At 53.4% G+C, this 20,613-nt stretch overlaps 1 protein-coding gene across 3 annotated transcripts in view; it reads left to right on the forward strand.

Annotated features, from left to right (window-relative positions):
* Positions 1-20,613, forward strand: part of TRERF1 (transcriptional regulating factor 1) — a 208,681-nt gene that overhangs the window by 167,650 nt on the left and 20,418 nt on the right. For 2 of the 3 annotated variants that reach the window (XM_039242675.1, XM_039242676.1), the window contains 9 exons: positions 1,236-2,924; positions 4,388-4,434; positions 5,311-5,461; positions 6,509-6,805; positions 10,170-10,554; positions 11,252-11,318; positions 12,929-13,068; positions 13,201-13,304; positions 14,816-14,891. In XM_039242675.1, coding sequence (XP_039098606.1) covers positions 1,494-2,924; positions 4,388-4,434; positions 5,311-5,461; positions 6,509-6,805; positions 10,170-10,554; positions 11,252-11,318; positions 12,929-13,068; positions 13,201-13,304; positions 14,816-14,891 — 2,698 coding nt within the window. In that variant the 5' untranslated portion in view covers positions 1,236-1,493. The remainder of the gene's footprint in view (positions 1-1,235; positions 2,925-4,387; positions 4,435-5,310; positions 5,462-6,508; positions 6,806-10,169; positions 10,555-11,251; positions 11,319-12,928; positions 13,069-13,200; positions 13,305-14,815; positions 14,892-20,613) is intronic. The other variant, XM_039242677.1, reaches the window with a different exon arrangement.

The raw sequence follows: 20,613 nt of genomic DNA on the forward strand, positions 1-20,613 counted from the left end.
GCACCTGGGCGGTTCAGTTGATTAAGGATCCTATTTCAGCTCAGGTCATGACCTCACAGTTCATGAGTTCGAGCCCCACGCTGGGCTCTGTGCTGTCAGCCTCAGCATAGAGCCCATTTCAGATCCTCTGTCCCCCTCTTTCTGCCCCTCTCCTCCTACACTCTCTCAAAAATAAATAAATGTTTTTAAAAAAAAAGAAAAAGAGAAGTCCCTATAGAACCTATGAGACTCAAACCAGACTAGACCGGTGTCTCTAAATTTCCTAGTTCATGTTCCTGAGACTTGTCCCGCTGTGGTTTTTTGTGCCAGCTCCACACTGTGTATAGATGTTCCCTGAGCAGGGACCTCAGAAAGCGGGTAACTGTTGAGTTAACAGGCAGACTAACATGTAATACTCCTCCTTGGAACTTTATCCAGTTCTGTTCTTGCAGCATAAACTTTCTATTCTATGAGTTCCCATATCTGGGTTTTTGAAAAAAAAATTTTTAAATGTTTATTTTTGAGAGAGAGAGAGAGAACGGGGGGGGGGAGGGACAAAGATAGAGGGGGACACAGCATCCGAAGCAGGCTCCAGGCTCTGAGCTGTCGGCACAGAGCCCGACGCGGGGCTCTAACTCATGAACTGTGAGATCATGACCTGAGCTGAAGGTGTACACTTAACCAACTGAGCCACCCATGTGCCCCCCCTCCCATATCTGTTAGTTTTACCTTTTTATTACATGCATCTCTTTCCTCGTTGTATCGTAGTTATTCATGTGATCTGTCGTCACCTTTTCTAACCATAAGCACCTCAAGACTCGCCCCTGTCCTAATCATTTCCTGGCACTGTGCCTTACACTTAGTAGGTGTCCAATAAGTGTTTGTTGAGCAGAGAAGTTGATCAATGAAATATCTTAAGCGTCTTCATATCCCCTGCAGGTCTCAGGATAGCGCAGGGCTTTCAATAGCCGAGTCCCAGAAGAATGGATGAATTAATCAGTGAACAAAACAATGAATCAACAGATCAATAAACTTATGAGCCATTGAGCAATGGCTTGCAAGGAAGAGAGTGCACATCTCATGTGAGGGTCCAGATCTGCAGCACCAGTGTAAAGGGTGTGCAGTGTATGAACCAGGCTACTTCTAATCGAGTCTTCTGTTTTGTATTTAATTCTCTACCCGGCCGTGGTAGAACTAATTGCTCGCGCAGAACCTCCAAGTAAGTCCTGTCCTGTGCTTCGCGTTTTGTCTTGCAGGTGTGAGCGTCATCTCTTCGCCACGGTGGTGTTTGGTCCGTACCTCAGCCCGGGGGAGGATGTAAAAGCCCCCGCTCTGCCCATGAGTGGTACCGGCCAACAGGAACGTCTGGCTGCAGCCACGTTCACAGACATGTCAGCCGTGGAATAGTGTGGACGCCTTCTCTCAGCTTCTCAGGGTCTCAGTCGTTTTGGGTTTGTGTCATTGACCTTTTTTTATGGTTTTGTGGCTGGACGTTCACGACCAAGGCAGGCGCCATGGGGGATCAGCAACTATACAAGACCAACCACGTGGCCCACGGTGGTGAGAACCTTTTCTACCAACAGCCACCACTTGGCATCCACGGCGGGCTGAACCACAACTATGGGAATACAGTCACAGGGGCTGGAATGGATGCCGCTCAGGCGTCGCCCATCTCCCCCCACTTCCCTCAAGATACTCGGGATGGTCTAGGCTTGCCTGTTGGTTCCAAAAACCTTGGCCAAGGAGATGCCTCGAGGCAAGGAGGGTGGGGAAGTCACACAGGACCTGGGAACCATGTCCAGCTCCGTGGCGGCCTGACCAACTCAAACATGATGTGGGGGACCCCGGCCCAGGCCGAGCCCACCGATGGCTATCAATATACCTACTCCCAGGCCAGCGAGATCCGGACCCAGAAACTCACCAGCGGTGTCCTGCACAAGCTAGACTCCTTCACCCAGGTGTTTGCCAACCAGAACCTGCGAATTCAGGTCAACAATATGGCCCAGGTGCTGCACACCCAGTCGGCAGTGATGGACGGAGCCCCCGACAGTGCCCTCCGCCAGCTGCTGTCCCAGAAACCCGTGGAGCCCCCGGCGCCGGCTATTCCTTCTCGCTACCAGCAGGTGCCGCAGCAGGCTCACCCCGGTTTCGCTGGCGGGCTGTCCAAGCCAGCGCTCCAGGTAGGGCCGCACCCTAGCCAAGGGCATCTGTATTATGACTACCAGCAGCCACTGGCGCAGATGCCAGTGCAAGGAGGACAGTCGCTGCAAGCCCCACAGATGCTGTCCCAGCACATGCCGCAGATGCCACAGCACCAGTATTACCCGCAGCAGCAGCAGCAGCAAGCTGGGCAGCAGCAGCTGCCCATGCAAGAGATGCAGCAGCAGCAGCAGCAGATTCGCCCACCACAGCCTCAGCAGCAGCAGCAACAGCAGCTGCAGCTCCAGCAGCGCCAGGGTTCAATGCAGATACCTCAGTATTACCAGTCCCAGCCCGTGATGCAGCACTTGCAAGAGCAGGCACCGCCGCAGCAGCAGATGCACCTGCAGCCCCCGTCTTACCACAGGGACCCCCACCAGTACACCCCGGAGCAGGCACACGCCGTCCAGCTGATTCAGCTGGGCTCCATGCCCCAGTACTACTACCAGGAGCCCCAGCAGCCCTACAGCCACCCCCTCTGCCCGCAGAGCCACCTGCCCCAGCACCAGCAGCGCGAGGACAGTCAGCCCAAGGCTTACGCAGGCGACAGGCAGGCCCAGGCGCTGCTGAGCTCCCACGGCGACCTGGGGCCTCCCGAGGCAGGAATGGGAGACCCCGCAAGCTCGGACCTGAACCGGCTGGGCAGTGCCCTCCCCCATCGGCCGCTCCTGTCCCCCAGCGGGGTCCACCTCAACAACCTAGGGCCTCAGCACCAGCAGCTGTCTCCCAGTGCCATGTGGCCCCAGGTATTCTCGTGGTGGGAGGTGGTCTGGGTATCTCGGGGCGCTCCGGGGCCAGCCAGATCTGACTCTGTGCACAGAGCCCAGTCCTCTCTCCGGCCCCTCCAGTACTTTTTGTTCTTTATTTATTCCATGAACGCTGACCCACGCTGACCCACGTGCGCTGACCCACTCTGTGCCAGGCGAGTGGAATACAAAATCAGTTTCAACTCCGTCCTGGGGACAGAGGTGGCCAAAATACCACCTGGTATTTTGAGGTCCTGGATGATGTATGTAGCGGTCAAGGCCTGAGTCAAGGGCCCAGGGACCATCCTGTGGGGATGTCTGGCCCCCTTAGATTTGAATCCTCCCAGAATTCCGTGAAATTGTTTCCCCTTTGGGAAGGAGACCACATTATGATAGCACTGGGCAAAGTATATTGCTCAGAAGAGAACTACCATAGAGTGTTTAATAGATACGGCTGGGAGGGATGGGTTCTCCAGATGAATAAATGGGGGGGGGGGTTCCTAAAGTGAGTGAGGTTGCAATGCTGAGGGGCTTCTCAGAGCCTTTAATAGGCCAGTGTGCACTATGGCTTTCCCGGAGGGGATACCTCCTGAAGCTTCAGAGATGAAAGTCTCAGCTGCCCTCGGGATCCAGGCGGGTAAAGGGAGTAGGCAAAATGGCTTGTTAGGAGACCATCAGGAATGGCGCCAGCTGTGGTGGCCTGGAGGGCAAATGCCCCCATCTCTTGGCATTCTTAGTCAGGGCTTTTCAAAACGGTCTAGCCAAACCAAAGCTATCTGGAGGCCTGTGGACCACTGTTGCTAACTCTTGATGGTTTCCCAGATGGATTTGCCACACAACGGCCCCCTGTGTGCTGGGCACTATTCATGCCTTGGAGTGTTCCAGGTGCTATGCCAATGTGACGAGGTTCACAGGAGAAGGGAGCCTTGAATGGGACCAGGATAAGTGGAGAGAGGGCTCTGATGGAGGTCGGACGCTGGAGATGACCTCCCCTTGACCCTGTCTTTTTTGGGACTCAGGCCCGGTGGGAACTCAGAGCCTTTAGGAACATAAGAATAAGGTGACGTGGCCAGAGCTGACCTGACCAGCAGGCGGCCTCCGGGCGTGCTGCTGTGTCATCCAGCTCTGTTCCATGTCTCTCTTGGGAACGGAGCCTGTCTGTGCACAGAGTGGTGGACGGGGAGAACAGGAAGGAACAAGGTGAGGGACTGAGTCCTGGTGGGCTGGTGGCAGCTCCCGGAATGGGCGCGGTCCTGAGTTGAGGCCTGGGGGAAGCAAGGGAATGAAGGGAAAGAAGTGGCAGGTGCACCCGGCGTCTGGACATGAACTGCCGGCCCCTGTGTGCTCCGGAAGTACCATAAAAGGGGCAGGCCCTGAGGGTCCCTCAGCTCAAAGACTCCTTCCATCAGAAACACACTTTTTTCTCTTTCTTTCTTCCGGTGTCCTGCGTGGCTCAAAATTAGATGCATCTACCTGATGGCAGAGCCCAGCCAGGGTCCCCCGAGTCAAGGTAGGATGGATGCAAGGAGGCATGCTGGCATTTGGGGAGACTGGGAGGTTTTCCTAGGTTGTCTCTCGAGTCATTTTCAAATTCAAAGTCAATTACTCCAAGAAGTTTATAGGAGTAAGAATAACAGCAATTGTGTTTGAGCACTGACTGTGTGTCAGGCACTCTGTATTTTGCGTGATAAAGCAACTCAGTGAGGGTGGCTAGGATTACCGTGTGCCTAGCACATAGTTGGCACTCAACCATTGTTAGCTTTGTTATTGTGATTTTACAGATGAGAAAATAGGCTCAGAGAGCTTAGAATTGTACAGCAAGTAAGTGGCAATGCTGGGATGGACTCCAAGGGCCATATTCTGTCTACTATTCATTCAGTCAGTATTTATTGCGTACCTGCCATGTGCCAGGCATAGAGCTAAGCTTTGAGAATGTAGCAGTGAATAATAGTGTAGACTTGCTCCCCTCATCATGGGCATGGTAAATGCTTTGCCAGAACCTCACAAACTGCTACGAGAAACTGCTAAGTCTAGAACCTGAACCAGAGGACTTAGACACGTATCTCTAAAGGAAGCTTCTAGAAGAGGCAGCCCAAGTTGACCTTAGAAAGGTAATAGGTCAGAGGGGGAAAAAACCCAGCGCTCGACGGCCTAGAACGAAGGACATTTTGTTCAACTCTTGCCTGGTTTTGAGCAAGCCCTCTCCCCCTCTTGAGCCTCAGTTTTCCATCTGTAAATTTGGCATCGTTTGGGATAGTACAAGTGGGGCCCTGGGAGCATGAGATAAATGAAATGGGTTCATTGTGGGGTGTGAGGTCTTGTGATAAGTCGCTCTTCCTCTCTCTCGACGTGTGTGTCCTCTCCATTTGGCCCTACCCTTGAGCAGTGGCCAACCAAAAGGAGCGTTCGGGGAGCAGTTTGACGCCAAGAACAAATTGACGTGCTCCATCTGCCTGAAGGAATTCAAGAGCCTGCCTGCCCTGAATGGCCACATGCGCTCCCATGGGGGGATGAGAGCCTCTCCCAGCCTCAAACAGGTTAGCAGGAGCCAGCCCTCCGGCCCTTCCCAGCCCATGTGTTGCTTGCTTTGCTTTGCTGCTGTCAGACAGAGAGTGATGTGAGCCCCAGGTGGGCGCCTGGGGAGGCACAGTCCTTCCCTGACGGGAGTGCTTGGGCTTTGACATCAGGAGCCAGCCAGGTCACACAGACCCCGCTTTCACGGGTCCCAGGAACAAGGGTTGAAAACAGAGGGGCCAGGAATCTGTTCAGGGGATCCCAGTCTCCCCACCTCCGAGAAAAGACAGCAAAGAAAACATTTAGATTTTTTACTTCTGCTGCCTAAAGCACCCAAGACCAGCGCTCCCTCGGGCCTTCCAAATTAGTAGCCAGTGGCCCGGGAAAGCGAACGTGACCTTCAGGCTCTCAGCCAGCAGTTTCTATCCACCAGTGCACGCTAGGGTTCGGCTGTAGCAATGGAAGGTCTTTAAATACCCTCAGGAGTATCCAGGGAGGTTATCCCTGTGGTGAACTATCCCTGTGGTTTTAGAGTTAGATTAAAATTCAAAGAATTTCTTAAAATCTTTGGGTATTGTTGATGTAAATTCAAGTCTGTGGGATTAACTCTCTGTTCGCCAAAGTTCTGGATAACCCAGGTCACTCCCATTGCCTGACCATCCCAGATAAAAGAGCTTTGTCTTCCATTTGCCAGACGAATAAACTGAGGCCCACAGAATTAAAAGGTCTGGCACAAGAGTTTATGTGTTTTGTTTTGTGCCTGATTACCAGTCCATATCCTTTTCTTTAAAAGCAGTGACGGCACATGTTTAATATCTGTTTTAATTCTGCGAGTGACAACAGTCAAGAATTTTTAAGTGTGGGAAAACAGAATTGCATGGCCCAGCCCACTGCCATCTAGCATCCCTTGAGCCAAGGGGCTCAGGGCTGTAGGAAGGAAACCACGCTGCAGTGGTCCTCTGTCACCCACGCATGATGTCCTGAAACGTTTCGGGAAGGGCAAAGTGCATCCCCCCCTCGGGAAGGCTGCTGCTCTCAGCCCAGGATCAAAGCCTTTATTGTCTGTGTAGGAGGAAGGAGAGAAGGCCCTGCCGCCTCAGCCCCAGCCGCCACTGCCGCCTCTGCCGCCACCGCAGCTCCCTCCCGAGGCAGAAAGCCTCACGCCTATGGTCATGCCCGTGTCTGTCCCTGTCAAGCTTCTCCCGCCCAAGCCAGGCTCTCAGGGCTTCGCCAACAGCATCGCTGCCGCCCCCTCCACCAGAGACAAGCCAGCCAGCTCGATGTCGGACGACGAGATGCCCGTGCTCGTGAGGATGACCCTTTCTCCCCCACACTCACCCCAAGGGGCTGCCCCCCACCCGCCTGCTGTGAGTTGCTGCTCTGCCCCGCCCCCCCGCCTGGGGTGGGAACATCCCTTTGCTTTCTTGGAGATGGGGCATCCCTTCCAGGGCCACTGGCCTGTGCTCAAATGTGGCTTGGCCTCAGGGTGAGCCCTCCCCTGCCATGGCCACCTTGGGAATCCCACCCTTGTCCACACTGCCTGCTACCCAGTAAACACCTGTTACTCTACCAGGCGAATGGTCTGGGTTAGATTCTGAGCAACCCAAAGGGGCTCCAGGATTAAAACAAAGACGATACCTCAGCTGGTAATCACAGCTATTAAAATACGGAAATACTGTCCCCAGCCATAAAAAGCTGTTGCCCAGGGTCCCGGCTCCTCCTTCAGGATCCCAAACCTCCTCACATCCAGCAGAGATGTGATGCCTGGCACAGGCTCCACACAGTAGCCCGGGCATCCATTCTGATGGTCAGCCTCACCAGATGCTTGATATTTTCAGTATCACACCAAAATTTACTGAGGTTCCCAAAATAATGCCACCGAGAGACACCCACCCCCAATCCCAGGAAAGCAAAGAGATCTGTGTGTCTCGCTCACTGTTAAATTCTCCTTTTCTTTCTCAAATTCCAGTTGCTTCACCCAAGCAGCTTAGCGTGGCTCTGAGGCAGAGATCTCTCTGTCTCTCTCTCCTTCTCTCTCTCCCCGCCCTTCCTTCCCTCCCACCTTCCTTCTTTTCCTCTGCCTCTCTTCCTTCCTTCTTCCCTTTTTCATTCCCCTGGGGAATCTGTGACCCACGGGGTTGACTACCTCAGACTTGTTCCCTCCCCGCAAAGTATATGCTGGGTCACATTTGTCCTCAAAATAGGTGGCTGCTGGGATTCCAGGTGGCATGAGGGTAGAGGTTGGGCTGTCATAGGGGTAGGGAGAATAATGACGAGAACTGGAAAAGGCCTGAAAGAATATTCTTTGTTCCTTATGTAATATCAAAGCCTCAGAAGAGGAGAGGCTGATGGGGAGCATCAGGGGGTGAGGGGTCTCATAAGCCAGAAGGACTTGGGGGCCAGCAACAGGCAGAGAGATGAAATGACAGACAGAGCTGGACTCCCTCTTTGCCCAGAGGAGTTCCTGATTTGGTAAGAGAAACACTGATGCTTACCCTAGAGAACTCTGAGCCTGAAGCTGGAGACTGTAAGGTACCTAGTCACATGGGGGTCAGAGCCCCATGCAGCACCCCCTGCCCCAGTTGAGACGGTGAGAGAAAAACCAGGGCAGAGGAGAAACGGCGATCCCCTGCGTGTGGCTGGAGGGGAGTGGCCCTGGGCAGCTAAAGTAACTAGGGGCTGGGGAGGTGCAAGGGAGTTTGGTACAAGTTTGCTCAGAAGACCACCATGAGGACCGTTCTGAACAGAGATTTAAAGGCACTGATGCAGCTGGCTTTGTGGAAACGGGTGAGAGAGACCTCATAAGGAAGGAGACCAGCCAAAGCAGAAGCACGTAGCTGAGCGAACACGAGCAAGGTCTTAACACTTACTTAAAGAAATGAAAATGTCCGGGGAGGGTCCCCGAGTTCTAATCCCCGCTCTGCTGCTAGCCAGCCGGGGGTGCAGGCAAATGAGACCCTCCCCCTTGCAGACCCTGGGGTTCTCCCCTGAGCTCGGGGTTGGACTCATCATCTCCCCACTCAGGGGAGCTTTTCAAACCTCAGTGGGTGCTCCCGCCTCCAGAGTCTGAATAGCTCGGTAGAGGTGGAACCCTGCAAATGCTTCCTCTCAGGTGACACTCACGGCTGACATTCTGGGCGGCTCCCCTCGCCCAGGGTTGAGAGTTGGAGTGACAGGACTAGGGGCTCAAGCAGAGGAAGTCCCAAGGGGACCTCTCTGACCCTGTGATCAGAGGTCTGGATTCCAGCACAGGGTTGAAGTCATGCGAGGTCTGCTGGTGCTCAGATGGCCTCATCAGTGACCCAGGAACGGGGTATATAAAGCCTCAGGATTGCTCCCCAGCTTGAGGGGCACAGACGTCCTCTTCCCAGTCTCCTCAGACCCCTCTCCCCGCCTCAGCTTCCGGTGGCGAGGAGCCCTCTGGTGGGGAGAGCAGACAGGGTGTGGCACTCTGGCCTAAAGAGAGCCCCCTGGGGGTGAGCTGGGAGCCTGGAGGAGCCCTCTGCTCCTTCTTTCCCCACCTCTCAGTTCCCCTGGACTCCCTTCCTCGGGCCGGGATTGCACCCCAGGAGACAGTGAAACTGAGGGAGAAACATCAGGGGCCGCAGTTGGGAGCCCAGAGGGAGAGGAGCCCAGAGCTGAGGGGTGACTGGAGCATGTCACATGGCCTGGAGGCAGCGGGTCACATGACCATGGCCAGCCCTTCCCATCACCCCTTGCTGCCTCCCACTGGATGCTACCCTGTGCACAGGAATTGCCAGGAACCACAGCTGTGACGGGCGCTGGCCTGCAGGGCCTGGGAGGGTGCCACAGACTGCCCAGAACTTTCCTGCAGGTACCCCGGCTGCCTCCCCCAACCCCACACTGTGGCCTCCCTGGCCACACCCTGCTCTGGGTTCTTCTTCAGGGCTGCTGCTGGCACACAAGCCAAGTCTGTTTCTGTCTGGCTTTGGCATGCCCTGCTTATCTATTTGTGTGCATATGTTTACTTATTAGTATATATGTATCCATGTGGCAGAGCCTCCTTCCAGACTAGGCTTGGTTCCGCTGCCATAAGATAAACCAACACTGCTGACAGGAAGCAACGCAGGAGGAAGGCTGGCTGCAAATGAGCTACCAGTCCTGGGGGCGTAGTGAGGGCTGCTGAAGGGGGAGCTCGATCAAATCCAGTTTTAGGAGAGCAGGAGGCCTTATAGACTATAGATGGCTCTCCCTCAGCCCGGGTTACCTCGAAGGTGAGCCCCGTGTAGGGGGCAGCCGGGCCTGGGAGCCTTGGCTAGGCCCGTCCCCCTCGCCACGGCCTCTGCCCAGCTTCCCTCTATAGAGTATCCTGTCCCCTTCTCAGAACACGTGTTATCTGTCCCTGACGTCTGTCCCCTGGGAGCGGTGGGGGATTAAAGGGCCCACTCGCGGGATTGGGCTCACCAGATGGGAATGCGGTGATAAGCAATAAAGAATGTGAATTTATTCTTTCTTGCCCACCCACCGTTCCTACCGCCCCCATCCCTCTCCAGACGGTAGGGATTTCCTCCCAACCCAGTTTTCTCCCCGAGGGAACTCGCCCTGTGGGAAATAGATGGGGCTGCTTTTCAAGGCAGGGGATGGGGGGAGGGGGTGCGGACAAGTGGACGGGGGTCCCCGTTAGCGCGGACGCTCCCCTTCCCTCAACCTGTGGAAACGGCCCGCCGGGAAGGCCCGAGTGTGCCAAGGGGACCATTCTTTCCGTTCCAGGAAATTCCCAAGAAGCAGCAGCCGGGCGCGGCCAAAGCCGAGGAACCCGTCCGGACGTTGCCAGAGAAGAAGAAGTTCCGGCACCGGCCAGAGCCGCTCTTCATCCCGCCACCGCCCTCCTACCCCGCCAACCCCGCCGCCTCCTACTCGGGCGCCACCCTCTACCAGAGCCAGCTGCGCTCCCCGCGCGTCCTGGGGGAGCACCTGCTCCTGGACCCCGCCCACGAGCTGCCCCCCTATACGCCCCCGCCCATGCTGAGCCCCGTGCGCCAGGGCTCGGGGCTCTTCAGCAACGTGCTCATCTCGGGCCACGGCCCCGGCGCCCACCCGCAGCTGCCGCTCACGCCCCTGACGCCCACGCCGCGGGTGCTGCTGTGCCGCTCCAGTGAGTCCCCGCTGCCCCTCGGGGCCTGGCCCTGCCGGGTCCCCGCGCTGCAGGAGGGGCTCCCTTCCTACTGTGGAGCGCCTTTACCCTACCAGCTTCTGCTGTAGCCGCCGCTCTGCGCAGCACGCCCTGGTGCTGGGTGCCAGAGACAGAATAAGCGTGCGGCGCTTACTCCCAAGGCGATCCCAGTCCGGCTGGGGAGACCCCAAAGCCGTCATCACGGCCCCTTGGGCCTAAGCAGACAGTTGAAGCGCGCCCACGCTGCTTGAGCATGTGCCGTGGGTAATCGTCAGAGCCCCTCCCCCCATAAGTGTAGTAAGTAAATCTACAAATGGGGTTAGGTATTATTTGCAAGGCCAGGCTTCCACATGTCATGCACGTGTTGCCTAACGATGGAGCACGGAGAGCCCAGGTAGTCGGTATCTCTTTCTAGAGTGAGAATGGCTGCATAGAAACATTGAGCTTTACAGAGCAGAGTGGGGCTGCTGACTTCTTACCCTGTGTGAGACATGAGTAACCCTAGGCCATTTAGCATCACACGCCACCCAGATCCTTGGAGGCTGCAGGGAGTAACTCTGGCATGGGTTGGATGGGAGAGGGGTCCTCATATGACTGTTGAGGTAGGTCACTGCCCATTTGCTTTAGTCTCTTCAGTATCGTTTCCTATTGACCACTGACCTCTGGTTTTGTGCTTCAGACAGCATCGATGGCAGCAACGTGACAGTCACCCCAGGGCCTGGAGAGCAGACCATTGATGTTGAACCGTAAGAAAAAGCCAATTTTTTTTAATGTTTATTTTTGAGAGGAAGAGACAGAGTGTGCACAGGGGAGGGGCAGAGAGAGAGGGAGACACAGAATCTGAAGTAGGCTCCAGGCTCTGAGCTGTAAGCACAAAACCTGATGCGGGGCTGCAACCCGTGAACCATGAGATTATGACCTGAGCCAAAGTTGGACACTTAACGGGGTGAGCCACCCAGGCATCTCCAAATTCTTTTATTTTAGAGAGAAAGCATGCACAAGTAGGGGAGAGGAGCAGAGAGAGAGAACCTTAAGTGGGCTCCATGATCAGCGAGAAGCCAGACACGGAGCTTGATCCTATGACCCTGGGATCATGATCTGAGCTGAAATCAGGAATCAGATGCTCAACTGTCTGAGCTGTGCAGGCCCCCCCACCAATTTTTGTTTTTTGGTTTTTTTAGAACAAGCCTCAGCTGAGGATGAGGAACTTTTTTTTTTTAAGTTTACTCATTTTGAGAGAGAGAGAGAGAGAGAGAGGCAGAGAGAGTCCCAGGCATGCTTTGTCAGCACAGAGCCTGACGCAGGGCTCGGATCCACAAACCATGAGATCATGACCTGAGCTGAAGTTGGATGTTTAACCAACTGGGCCACCCAGACACCCCAAGGATAAAGAACTTTGAGAAGTACGACTGAATGAGAAGTTGTAGAAATGACAGGATCCGGATATTTCTCAAGTACTGGGGTTTCAAGGCTTTTGCCAAAGACCACATGCATAGCAAAAGCATGAAGCCCTGTATTCAGAGAACCTAGTGTCTCCATATCCAGCTGCATGAGCCAGTTTGGTTGTGGTCACATGCTTGCACATCCCCAGTGACACTGAGGCAGCCCTCTCAGGGTCCCCAGCTCTCTACAAGGCTCCATCCAGATGCCCTTGCTTTCCCATCCCCTCTCTAGGATTCTTGGCTGGGCCTCCAGACAGGCTTGTTGAGCGCTCAAGTTGGGGGGTGGAGGGTGGCGGGTATAATGGGAGAGAAAGGTGCTGTTTTCATAAATGAGCACCAAAAATACCAGGCGGTACTGTGGCAAATACATGGAGTCAGAAATCAGAAGCCCTGAGTTCCAGCACCCTTTTGTTATTTGACCTTGATCACGTTAACCTTCCTAGGCTCTAGTTAACTCACCTGTTGGGTGGGACTCATTGTCACTGCCTTGCTCACCTCACAGGTGTTTGTGCAATTCAGAGGGGATAATTAAGGTGAAAGCGGTGTGGAAGGGATAACAAATACAGTCAGCCATTGTATTTGTTCCATTTTGCTTGGGTAAATGGTGCCCTCGGCCATACTCTGGGCGGCTGTTGCAGTTCGTGCCTCCCCGTCTCTCTCCAGTCTCCGTTAGAGCAGCTGGGGCGCTCCGGGCAGACTTCTCCCCTGCTCCCACCACCATCTCTCCCTGATCCGAAAGCTGTTCCTTATCCTAGTGAAAAGGCCATGCCTGGAATCTTAGGATCACACTGGGAGGAAATGCCCTTGCATTCTTCCCGCTGAAGGAACTGGTTTCCTTCTTTTTCAAGTTCCTGACAGTTGCTCTTGACCTCATATCGAAGACCACACTGTTGTTTTCTTTCTTGTCATTAAAGACGCATCAACATTGGCTTGAGGTTCCAAGCAGAGATCCCAGAACTTCAGGATGTCTCCGCCTTGGCCCAGGACACACACAAGGCCACCCTGGTATGGAAGCCCTGGCCAGAGCTGGAAAACCATGACCTCCAGCAAAGAGGTATTGGCCCGTGGGAAGAACTGGGTGGAAAAGGCTTGATCCTCTCACAGGGGTCTCAGACTCCACGATCGGTGTGTTTGTCCAGGAGACTGAGCTCTCTCTGATGTCGTGGCCTCTCATTGTTCCCAACAGTGGAGAATCTCCTGGATTTATGCTGTTCAAGCGCGTTGCCCGGTGGAGGGACCAATTCTGAATTTGCTTTGCACTCTCTCTTCGAGGCCAAAGGTGATGTGATGGTAAGAAACCGTGAAAAGAGGCCTCCCGGTTCATATTCTTCACGTCAGAGTTCTGTAAAGTATTTCCCTGAGTTTGCGTTGTCCCACGTACCACAGAGCCAGTTGTTGAGATCATGACCAGTCAACATGCCACCGTGTTCCTTAGCTCGTTGAGTGGATGAGGATTTAAAGCCTTTCGGGGGGACCTGCAGTTGGACTGCTGTTTAGACATCTGTTCCTCAGTAATAATTATGATCACATCTGTCTAGGGAAATTAGAACGTCGTTGTAGCTGTCTCGTAATTCACATCCGAAAACCAACCTCCGGTGATAGGAGATAGAAGTCTTGACTGAAACAAGACTTGGGCTCTCTGTCTTGCGATTCTTCTTCCCTCCTATGGAAGTCAGTTTGGTGTTTGTAGGTTTTCTCCCCTAACCAAAATGAGGTGTTGCCTGTGCACCAACATTCTTCCACCTTTGACCCAGGTCTTTGGTGTCCCCAAACCAGACCTTCAGTGCCATTTTCCTGGGATCCGGAGCTGACCATTTGCCTGGTCCACCTGGATTCCTGGCAAGAGCATGCCGTCACTAACCTCAGTTTCCCCTTCAGTAAACACAGGGTTTTTGTACCAGATCTAGCCTCCTGCTTCTTGATTTTATGAAAGTGTCGAAGTAAACAACTGTCCCAGGACTCCCTGTTCATGAGATTGTTGGTAGTCTTCAAGGATTTTCTAGAATGTTAGCGAACTCTGCTTAATCCTTTAAGCTAAGTGTGGCAGGAAGGCACTTCTTGAACTTTTCATGGGCACACAAATGACTTGGGTCATCTTGTTAAAATGCAGACTCTGTTTTAGCAATTCTGGAAGCAGGGCCCAAGGGTCTGCACTTATGACCAGCTCCAAGGGGATGCCCATGCTGCCGATCCACGGACCACACTTAGAGAAGCAAGGTTCTAGACCTTGGCTCTGCCCCAACCCATCTACTGTCCAACTCCACATGTGCCATTTTTTTAAAAACGTCAACAGGGCTGAAGGAGGGCATATTTGAAAGGGTTAATTAGCTAGGCTTTTCTGGAAAGTACCGCATACTATAGTACAGTTATTGCTAATACAATTGTTTATGTTAAATTGTAATGAAACGTGATTTTTCTGCAAAAACAGTCCCAAACCACCCACTCATTTCTGTGGTGCCTTTCCCCAGAGACTCCGTCTCCATTCAGAGGAGACCCTACCACCTCTCAGAGGCTGGGGCCTCCACTAAGGAAGGAGTGGGGTTTCAACTGCCACCTGTATTTTTCTCTGACATGACCCCCTGGCCACAGGCACGGGCTGGGGGAGATGTTTGAGCAGTGAGCCCCGTTGGGCGCCGGCCAGAAAGGGAGCCTCACTTAGGGGAGTCTCCCTCTGCTTTCCCTCTGGTACCCCCAACTCTTGCCTCTGCAGTGCTGACTCCTTTTCCCCGTTAGGTGATGGTCTTTCCAGGACACACGGACGCATTACTGACTCTTGCCTTTTCTCTCCCTCGGGTCTGCAGGCTGCTCTGGAAATGCTGCTGCTGCGGAAGCCAGTCAGGTTAAAATGTCACCCTTTAGCAAATTACCACTATGCCGGTAGGTCTCCAGGGGCCTTGTGCCCCATTGCATCTTGAGAGTGGGCTCTTTGCATGTTTGGTGCTGTTGCTTTTTAATAATAAGACAGACCAGTCCTGTCCTAACTGCTGCTTGTGACTTTGAGGCCCCCCGGGGCATCACTGGCAGGACAGTTGTGTCTGTTGGCTGGGTACTTTGGCTCTTTGTGCGGGCTCAGCCCCGTGTGGCTGTGCCAAGAGCTGGGTGACAGTGGTCGGTGCCTGCATGTGTGGCGGTGAGACTGGTGCACGCACTGGGGGAGGAACCACAGAGGGGACAGCATGGAGATGACAACTCAGCAGCAACTCAGCTTTAGAATCTGTAGACATGGGATCAAATCTTGCCTGCATCCCTTGGCCTTCTGGAACCTTGGTTTCCTGGTGCATGAAATGGGGCTCCTACTCCATCCCTTGGAGCATTTTTTGTGACAATTAAAGATAGTCTGTGTAGCGCAATGCATGGCATATTCTAGTAGCTATTATTCATTTATTGAATAATCATTTACTGAGCATTTGTTGTCCTGAGTACAAGAAACTGTGCTAAGTAGTAAGATAAAACAGTGACTATGACAGACATAGATAGAGCCCTTCCTCATGCAGCTTGGAGTCTGAGGAGGAAGCAGTCATTCCATAATAGATCACACTCACGGCAGGAGAAAGATACTATAAACATGCATATACTGTACATATATATGGGCATGTATATGCAACCATATACATGTATGTATGCACGTACACATAATATACGCATACAGGCATATATACCCATATATACAGTGTGTCCTTTATGGGTGTGGGTTAATGATGGCATCACCAAAATGGGGGGAAGGAGAAAACATGTTTGAGAGTTGAGTGTAGTAAAAATCATTGAGAAGAGAAGGCAACAGATGGTCGGGGAGGTGGGGGGGGGAGGCCTGAAGTGACAAAATGAAGTTGAAATCCACATCTTAGTTTCCAGTAACTGGTAGACCCATCCGTTCTGAGGCGCTCCACGAGCCTGCCTGGGTTGTCTATTTCAGAGCAATCTTCAGGGGCTGAATCCTCCAAAACTCCCTTGATAATCATTTGAAGTTTCCTTTAGTGCCTTGGCCACACCCTGCAGAGTTAGGTGTGAAATCCTTAAGTGGGCTTGGGGACTTAGTCATCCCTTTTCTAGTCCTTGGTCCCAATAGCCAGATGTGGCCTCAGGTGAGGGCTGCTCTACAGATGGGCCTGCCCCTGCCCCCCTGTGCCCACCATCTTTTGCCTCACTTAACGTGCTTCTCCCAAGAGCCAGTCTTCCTGCCTGTCATCACAGTGGGAATGGCCTCAGAAGCCACCCACCTGAGCACAGACAGCCCTGGATGTCCGCCTCTGGATCACTGTCCCCAAACAGGCCGCTACTGGAACTAGACAAGCACAAAACAGACCCGCGGATAAGAAATCCATCATTTAACGAGGGCCTAAGGGAGCCAGTTTCTTAATCTTGTCTCCATCATTTCCTGCGTGGTGTCTGCCCCAAGTGTGGGTAGGAAGATGTGGGAGTTCTCTCTAATCTGCCATGGAAACAATTCAATCCTCTTAATTCCCAGCGTCATCTGCTGCCCATTAAACTCTGACAGACTGTCCAGCCTCCTGGAGCCTGTCTCAAGCTTCTTTATATAGTGGGTGAGATGGCTGCTGACAAGGAACTTCCCAACCATCTGCTGCAACTGCCCTCGGCCCTCGGCGTGACCGGGATGGCCGGCGCCTCTGGGCTAGGGCAGCTCCGGCTGTGAGCAACCTCATCTGAGACCCAAATTCCCTCCAGTTCTTCCCGGCATACTTAGCAAGCATTGCATGGTTTTGTGTGTGACGTGACATCATAAAATTTGGAAAGCTACGGACTAGAGGCCAGCCCCTACCCCCAAACAAAACAAAACAAAAACACTAAAATAATAGTAAGAATTTTGTAACTGAAAGCCCCTAAACTCTGCTAAGATTTTTTGGGTTCCCTAGCTATAGTGTTCCCCACCCTCGGCCTCCTCCCCCCAAGGGCAGACCAGGAAGCACTCTGTTGCCTCCTGGAATCTTTCGACCCTTAGAGGCAAGAGAGGTGGAGCTGAGGTGTGAAGGGTTGGTATTCCACTGGCTGTGTGTCCCCAGGGAAAAGGGACTTGCCTATACCTGCCAGACATCTGCCTTCTCCAGGAGGTGATCACAGACTGGGCCCCAGAGATCTTGTAGAACTATGAGCCAGAAGGTCGGAGGTCACCGGTCTCTGAAGTCTGGGCTGACTCCATCCCTTACTAGTTCCCTTCCAGGCTCCAGAGGAGGCCCCCCGAGTATCCCCCCCATCACATGCCCTAGTTACCACCACTATCTCTTTCCTTCGATTTGCTTCCAGGGTATGAACGGATCCCATCCCCATGGCCCTGTCCTGCCTTGGCCTTTGTACCAAGCCCTGTTGGGTTGCTCTATAATAGGACTCTGTCGGGGTCAAGTCAGCATCACCGGGATACTGTCTTCTGGATCGCCTTTCACTTTGGCTCCATGGCTATGGCCAGTGTGGAGTCACCCCAGCTCCCTGCCCAGGAGGCAAGGCAGAACGAGAGAGGCTACAAGTTTGGGGGAGACCAGAGACCCAGGCCAGGGAAAATCACTTCCCTGACTTTACTCCTGACTTTTCTCATCCCATCTCAAGCCATACAGTAAGAAAAGGAAAAAGTGACCAGTGCTGGGGCCCAGGAGAGACACCAGAGTGCGTGGGCAGATCTGGAGGCCTCTTGGAGGAGCCCAGCACAAGATCCCTGGAGGAAGGTGCTGTCGCAGAGGCTCCCGGCAGGCTAATCTACGCCCAGGCACTGGGCCCGCCCTCTCTCCGCACCCTCCACCCATGTGTGGGTAGCAGTTTGCAGAGGCTCTCCCTTTTAGCAGTTGGATCAGGCAGGGACGGCCTGAGCCCGGGGGAGGCAGGGTGAGAAGGACGCCTGCTTGGGATTAAGGGACTCGCTGCATCCTTGGTTTTTCCATTGAACTGCTCAGATGGGTGCGGACGCTGGCCTTACTTAGGCTTCCTGGTAAGGGCGCGAGAGAGGCCACTGTCTCGCTCCCACACAGCCCAGGTGCTCCCCGGGCCCCAAACGCTCCAAATCCTGACTCCAGACTTGCAGGATGCCTGGAGGAAGCACCCGTTCGGTTGGGGAAGGTCTGTTTTCAGTCTTGGAAGCTGCCCAGTTTGACGAGAAGACAGAACTACGCACTCGAGAGAATGCTTTGCAAGAAACACTGCTGTGATGTCATTTTCCAGGCATTCTTAGCTCATGTCTCTGGCTGGAGAGTGGCCACCTAAGGGCAGGACCTGATAATACTTACATGCTGGCTTTGCCCAATACAGGTCTCATCAAGAAAGGGGCAGCGGGCAAGCTGGATTCAGCTGGAGGCCTCCCTCCCTTCTACCTCCAGGGGGTTCTCTGGCATCAGCCAACTTCACTCTCCACCCCTACGAAAATCATTCATCCTTTGACCCACCGTGGAAAACCTTTCACAGAAATGAAGATCTGATTTAATTTAATTTAATTTAAAAACTTTTTTAAGTTTATTTTGAGGTGAGGGACAGAGAATCCCAAGCAGACCCCACGCTCTCAGCACAGAGCTGGAGTGGGGCTCGATCCCGGGAACTGTGAGATCATGACCTGAGCTGCAACCGAGAGTTGATGCTCAACCCACCGAGCCACCCAGGCGCCCCGAAGATCTGATTTAAAAACAGTCCACCCTTTTCCTACCACGAACATATCTTCCTTGTGCCTGTGCAGTAAGGGCACCATCACAAAAGTTTTTTTAAGTCTCGGAAGGATGACAGGAGGGCCCCCTTTAGAAGATTCCGTGCCCAATTCTCTCACCCCTCCAGGTCTCTTTTTAATTGCCTGGGTTCGCTATAGATCACTCCAGATTTAGCCACAGTCCAGAGCCTGTTTCCCAGCAACTGGAGTTCAGAACATTTTTCCTCTGGATACTGTTCCAGCACCAGTTTCCTCAGTTAATTAGACCCCTTGTAATTAGCCTTAATCGGCTTGTTAGGGGCCCCTGCTGATAACAGCCCAATAGCCAGGAGTCCCCAGGTAGTACAAATGAGCGCCAGGGGAACGTCAGCCCACTAACCCTGTGTGCATGCTGTGTGGACGGCAGGGATCCTGAAGAGGAAGAAAGGGCAGAGCAAGGGGAGGCTTAGCGGCAGCCCCCCGCCTCGCTTTTGCATTTTATCCTGGGCTTTGTCCAAGACACAGTATCCAGCAAGGGCTGGCTTAGAACCTTGTCTAAAAATAAGAAAAGCACTCCCGTCAGAGTCTCCAGGAATGAGATGCCTGAGCCTTTCCTTGAGAGGATTACAGAAGGAATTCAGGGGCAGGGAACTCCCAGCAGCCCAGAGCAAGGCTGTGGGATCATACACACGCAGAACAAAGAATATCAGCAAGGACTCGCGGCCTTCACCGGTGCCACTAATTCACATCAGCAGGGGACAGTGTGTGTCCCATAGCCCTACGCTGACTCGGAATCTCTTCTCCAAGTGGCCAGTGGCATTCATTATGTATCTACTTAGGACCAACCGCTGCCGTCAGTCACCAAAAAGGAAACGGAGACCCAGAGAAGTTGAGCACATTTGCCCGAAGCCACAGGAGTAGTGAGTGGCAGAACCAGATTTGCAGCCTGTGGTCTCCTGACTAAAGCCACCCCTTTTTATCACAACATAGTGACCTTATCTGAGAAGAGCATATTCAGGTGTTCCCAGGCCAAAGCCAATGCAGGAGCCCAAGCAAGGGCGGGTTCCCAGCCCCGTGGGCAATCTCGTGATCAGGACGGAGCCCTGCTCTCGTGTGAGTGTGAGAATGGACTTGCTTGTCTGGCCCTGCCTCTGCCTCTCACTTCACAGACAAGCTTGTTGGACAGACACACGTACACAGTGCTGTCTTGCACACTAAAGCACAGCCCAGAGGACTACGTACAGGAGCCATCTCTCACTCTGCACACAAGCTCCCTGGCCCTCCCCTGCTCTCTCTCTCTTTCCCTCTCTCTCTCTTTCTCTCTCTCTCTCTCTCAAAAATGAATAGAACATGAAAAGTAGACCTGGTCATGTAACACTGCTGCTTAGGCGGTAATCACATGACGATTCCACTCCTGGCGTGGTGTGGGAGGGAGTGTGTCCACCATAGAGGCTGGGCGCTGGCCTTAGAAGCCTGCATGGCCCTGTTAGTGTCCCACCAGGTCTTAGAGCCACACTCTAACTTTAGGAAATATATAGTCTGGCTGAGAGCAGAAAGGATTCTTCTTGATTCAGTTGCATGATTCCCCATCTGAGCTGTAGCCCAGAGCTGCATGGGCTCTGGACTTGCAGTGGGGTAGCTTGTCCAGGGACAGCTGCTGTGACATGTCCCCATTGTGATCCCTTCCACCATTATATATTTTTTTAAGTTTATTTATTGATTTTGAGAGAGAGAGAAAACCAGTGGGGGGGGGGGGGGGGCGGAAAGAGAGGGGGACAGAGGATCCTAAGTGGGCTCCGCACTGACAGTAGAGAGCCCGATGTAGGGCTCAGATTCACAAACTGTGAGATCATGACCTGAGCTGAAGTCGGCCACTTTAACCAACCAAGCCACTCAGGCACCCCCTCCATCATTGTGTTTCTGATTCCTGTTACCTTTTTGTTATTTTGATGGATATCTAAAAAGAACCTTGACTGCCCTTTGGTC

The sequence above is a fragment of the Hyaena hyaena genome, unplaced genomic scaffold, assembly GCF_003009895.1.
Source record: "Hyaena hyaena isolate Hyena2069 unplaced genomic scaffold, ASM300989v1 scaffold_211, whole genome shotgun sequence".
Taxonomy (NCBI): domain Eukaryota; kingdom Metazoa; phylum Chordata; class Mammalia; order Carnivora; family Hyaenidae; genus Hyaena; species Hyaena hyaena.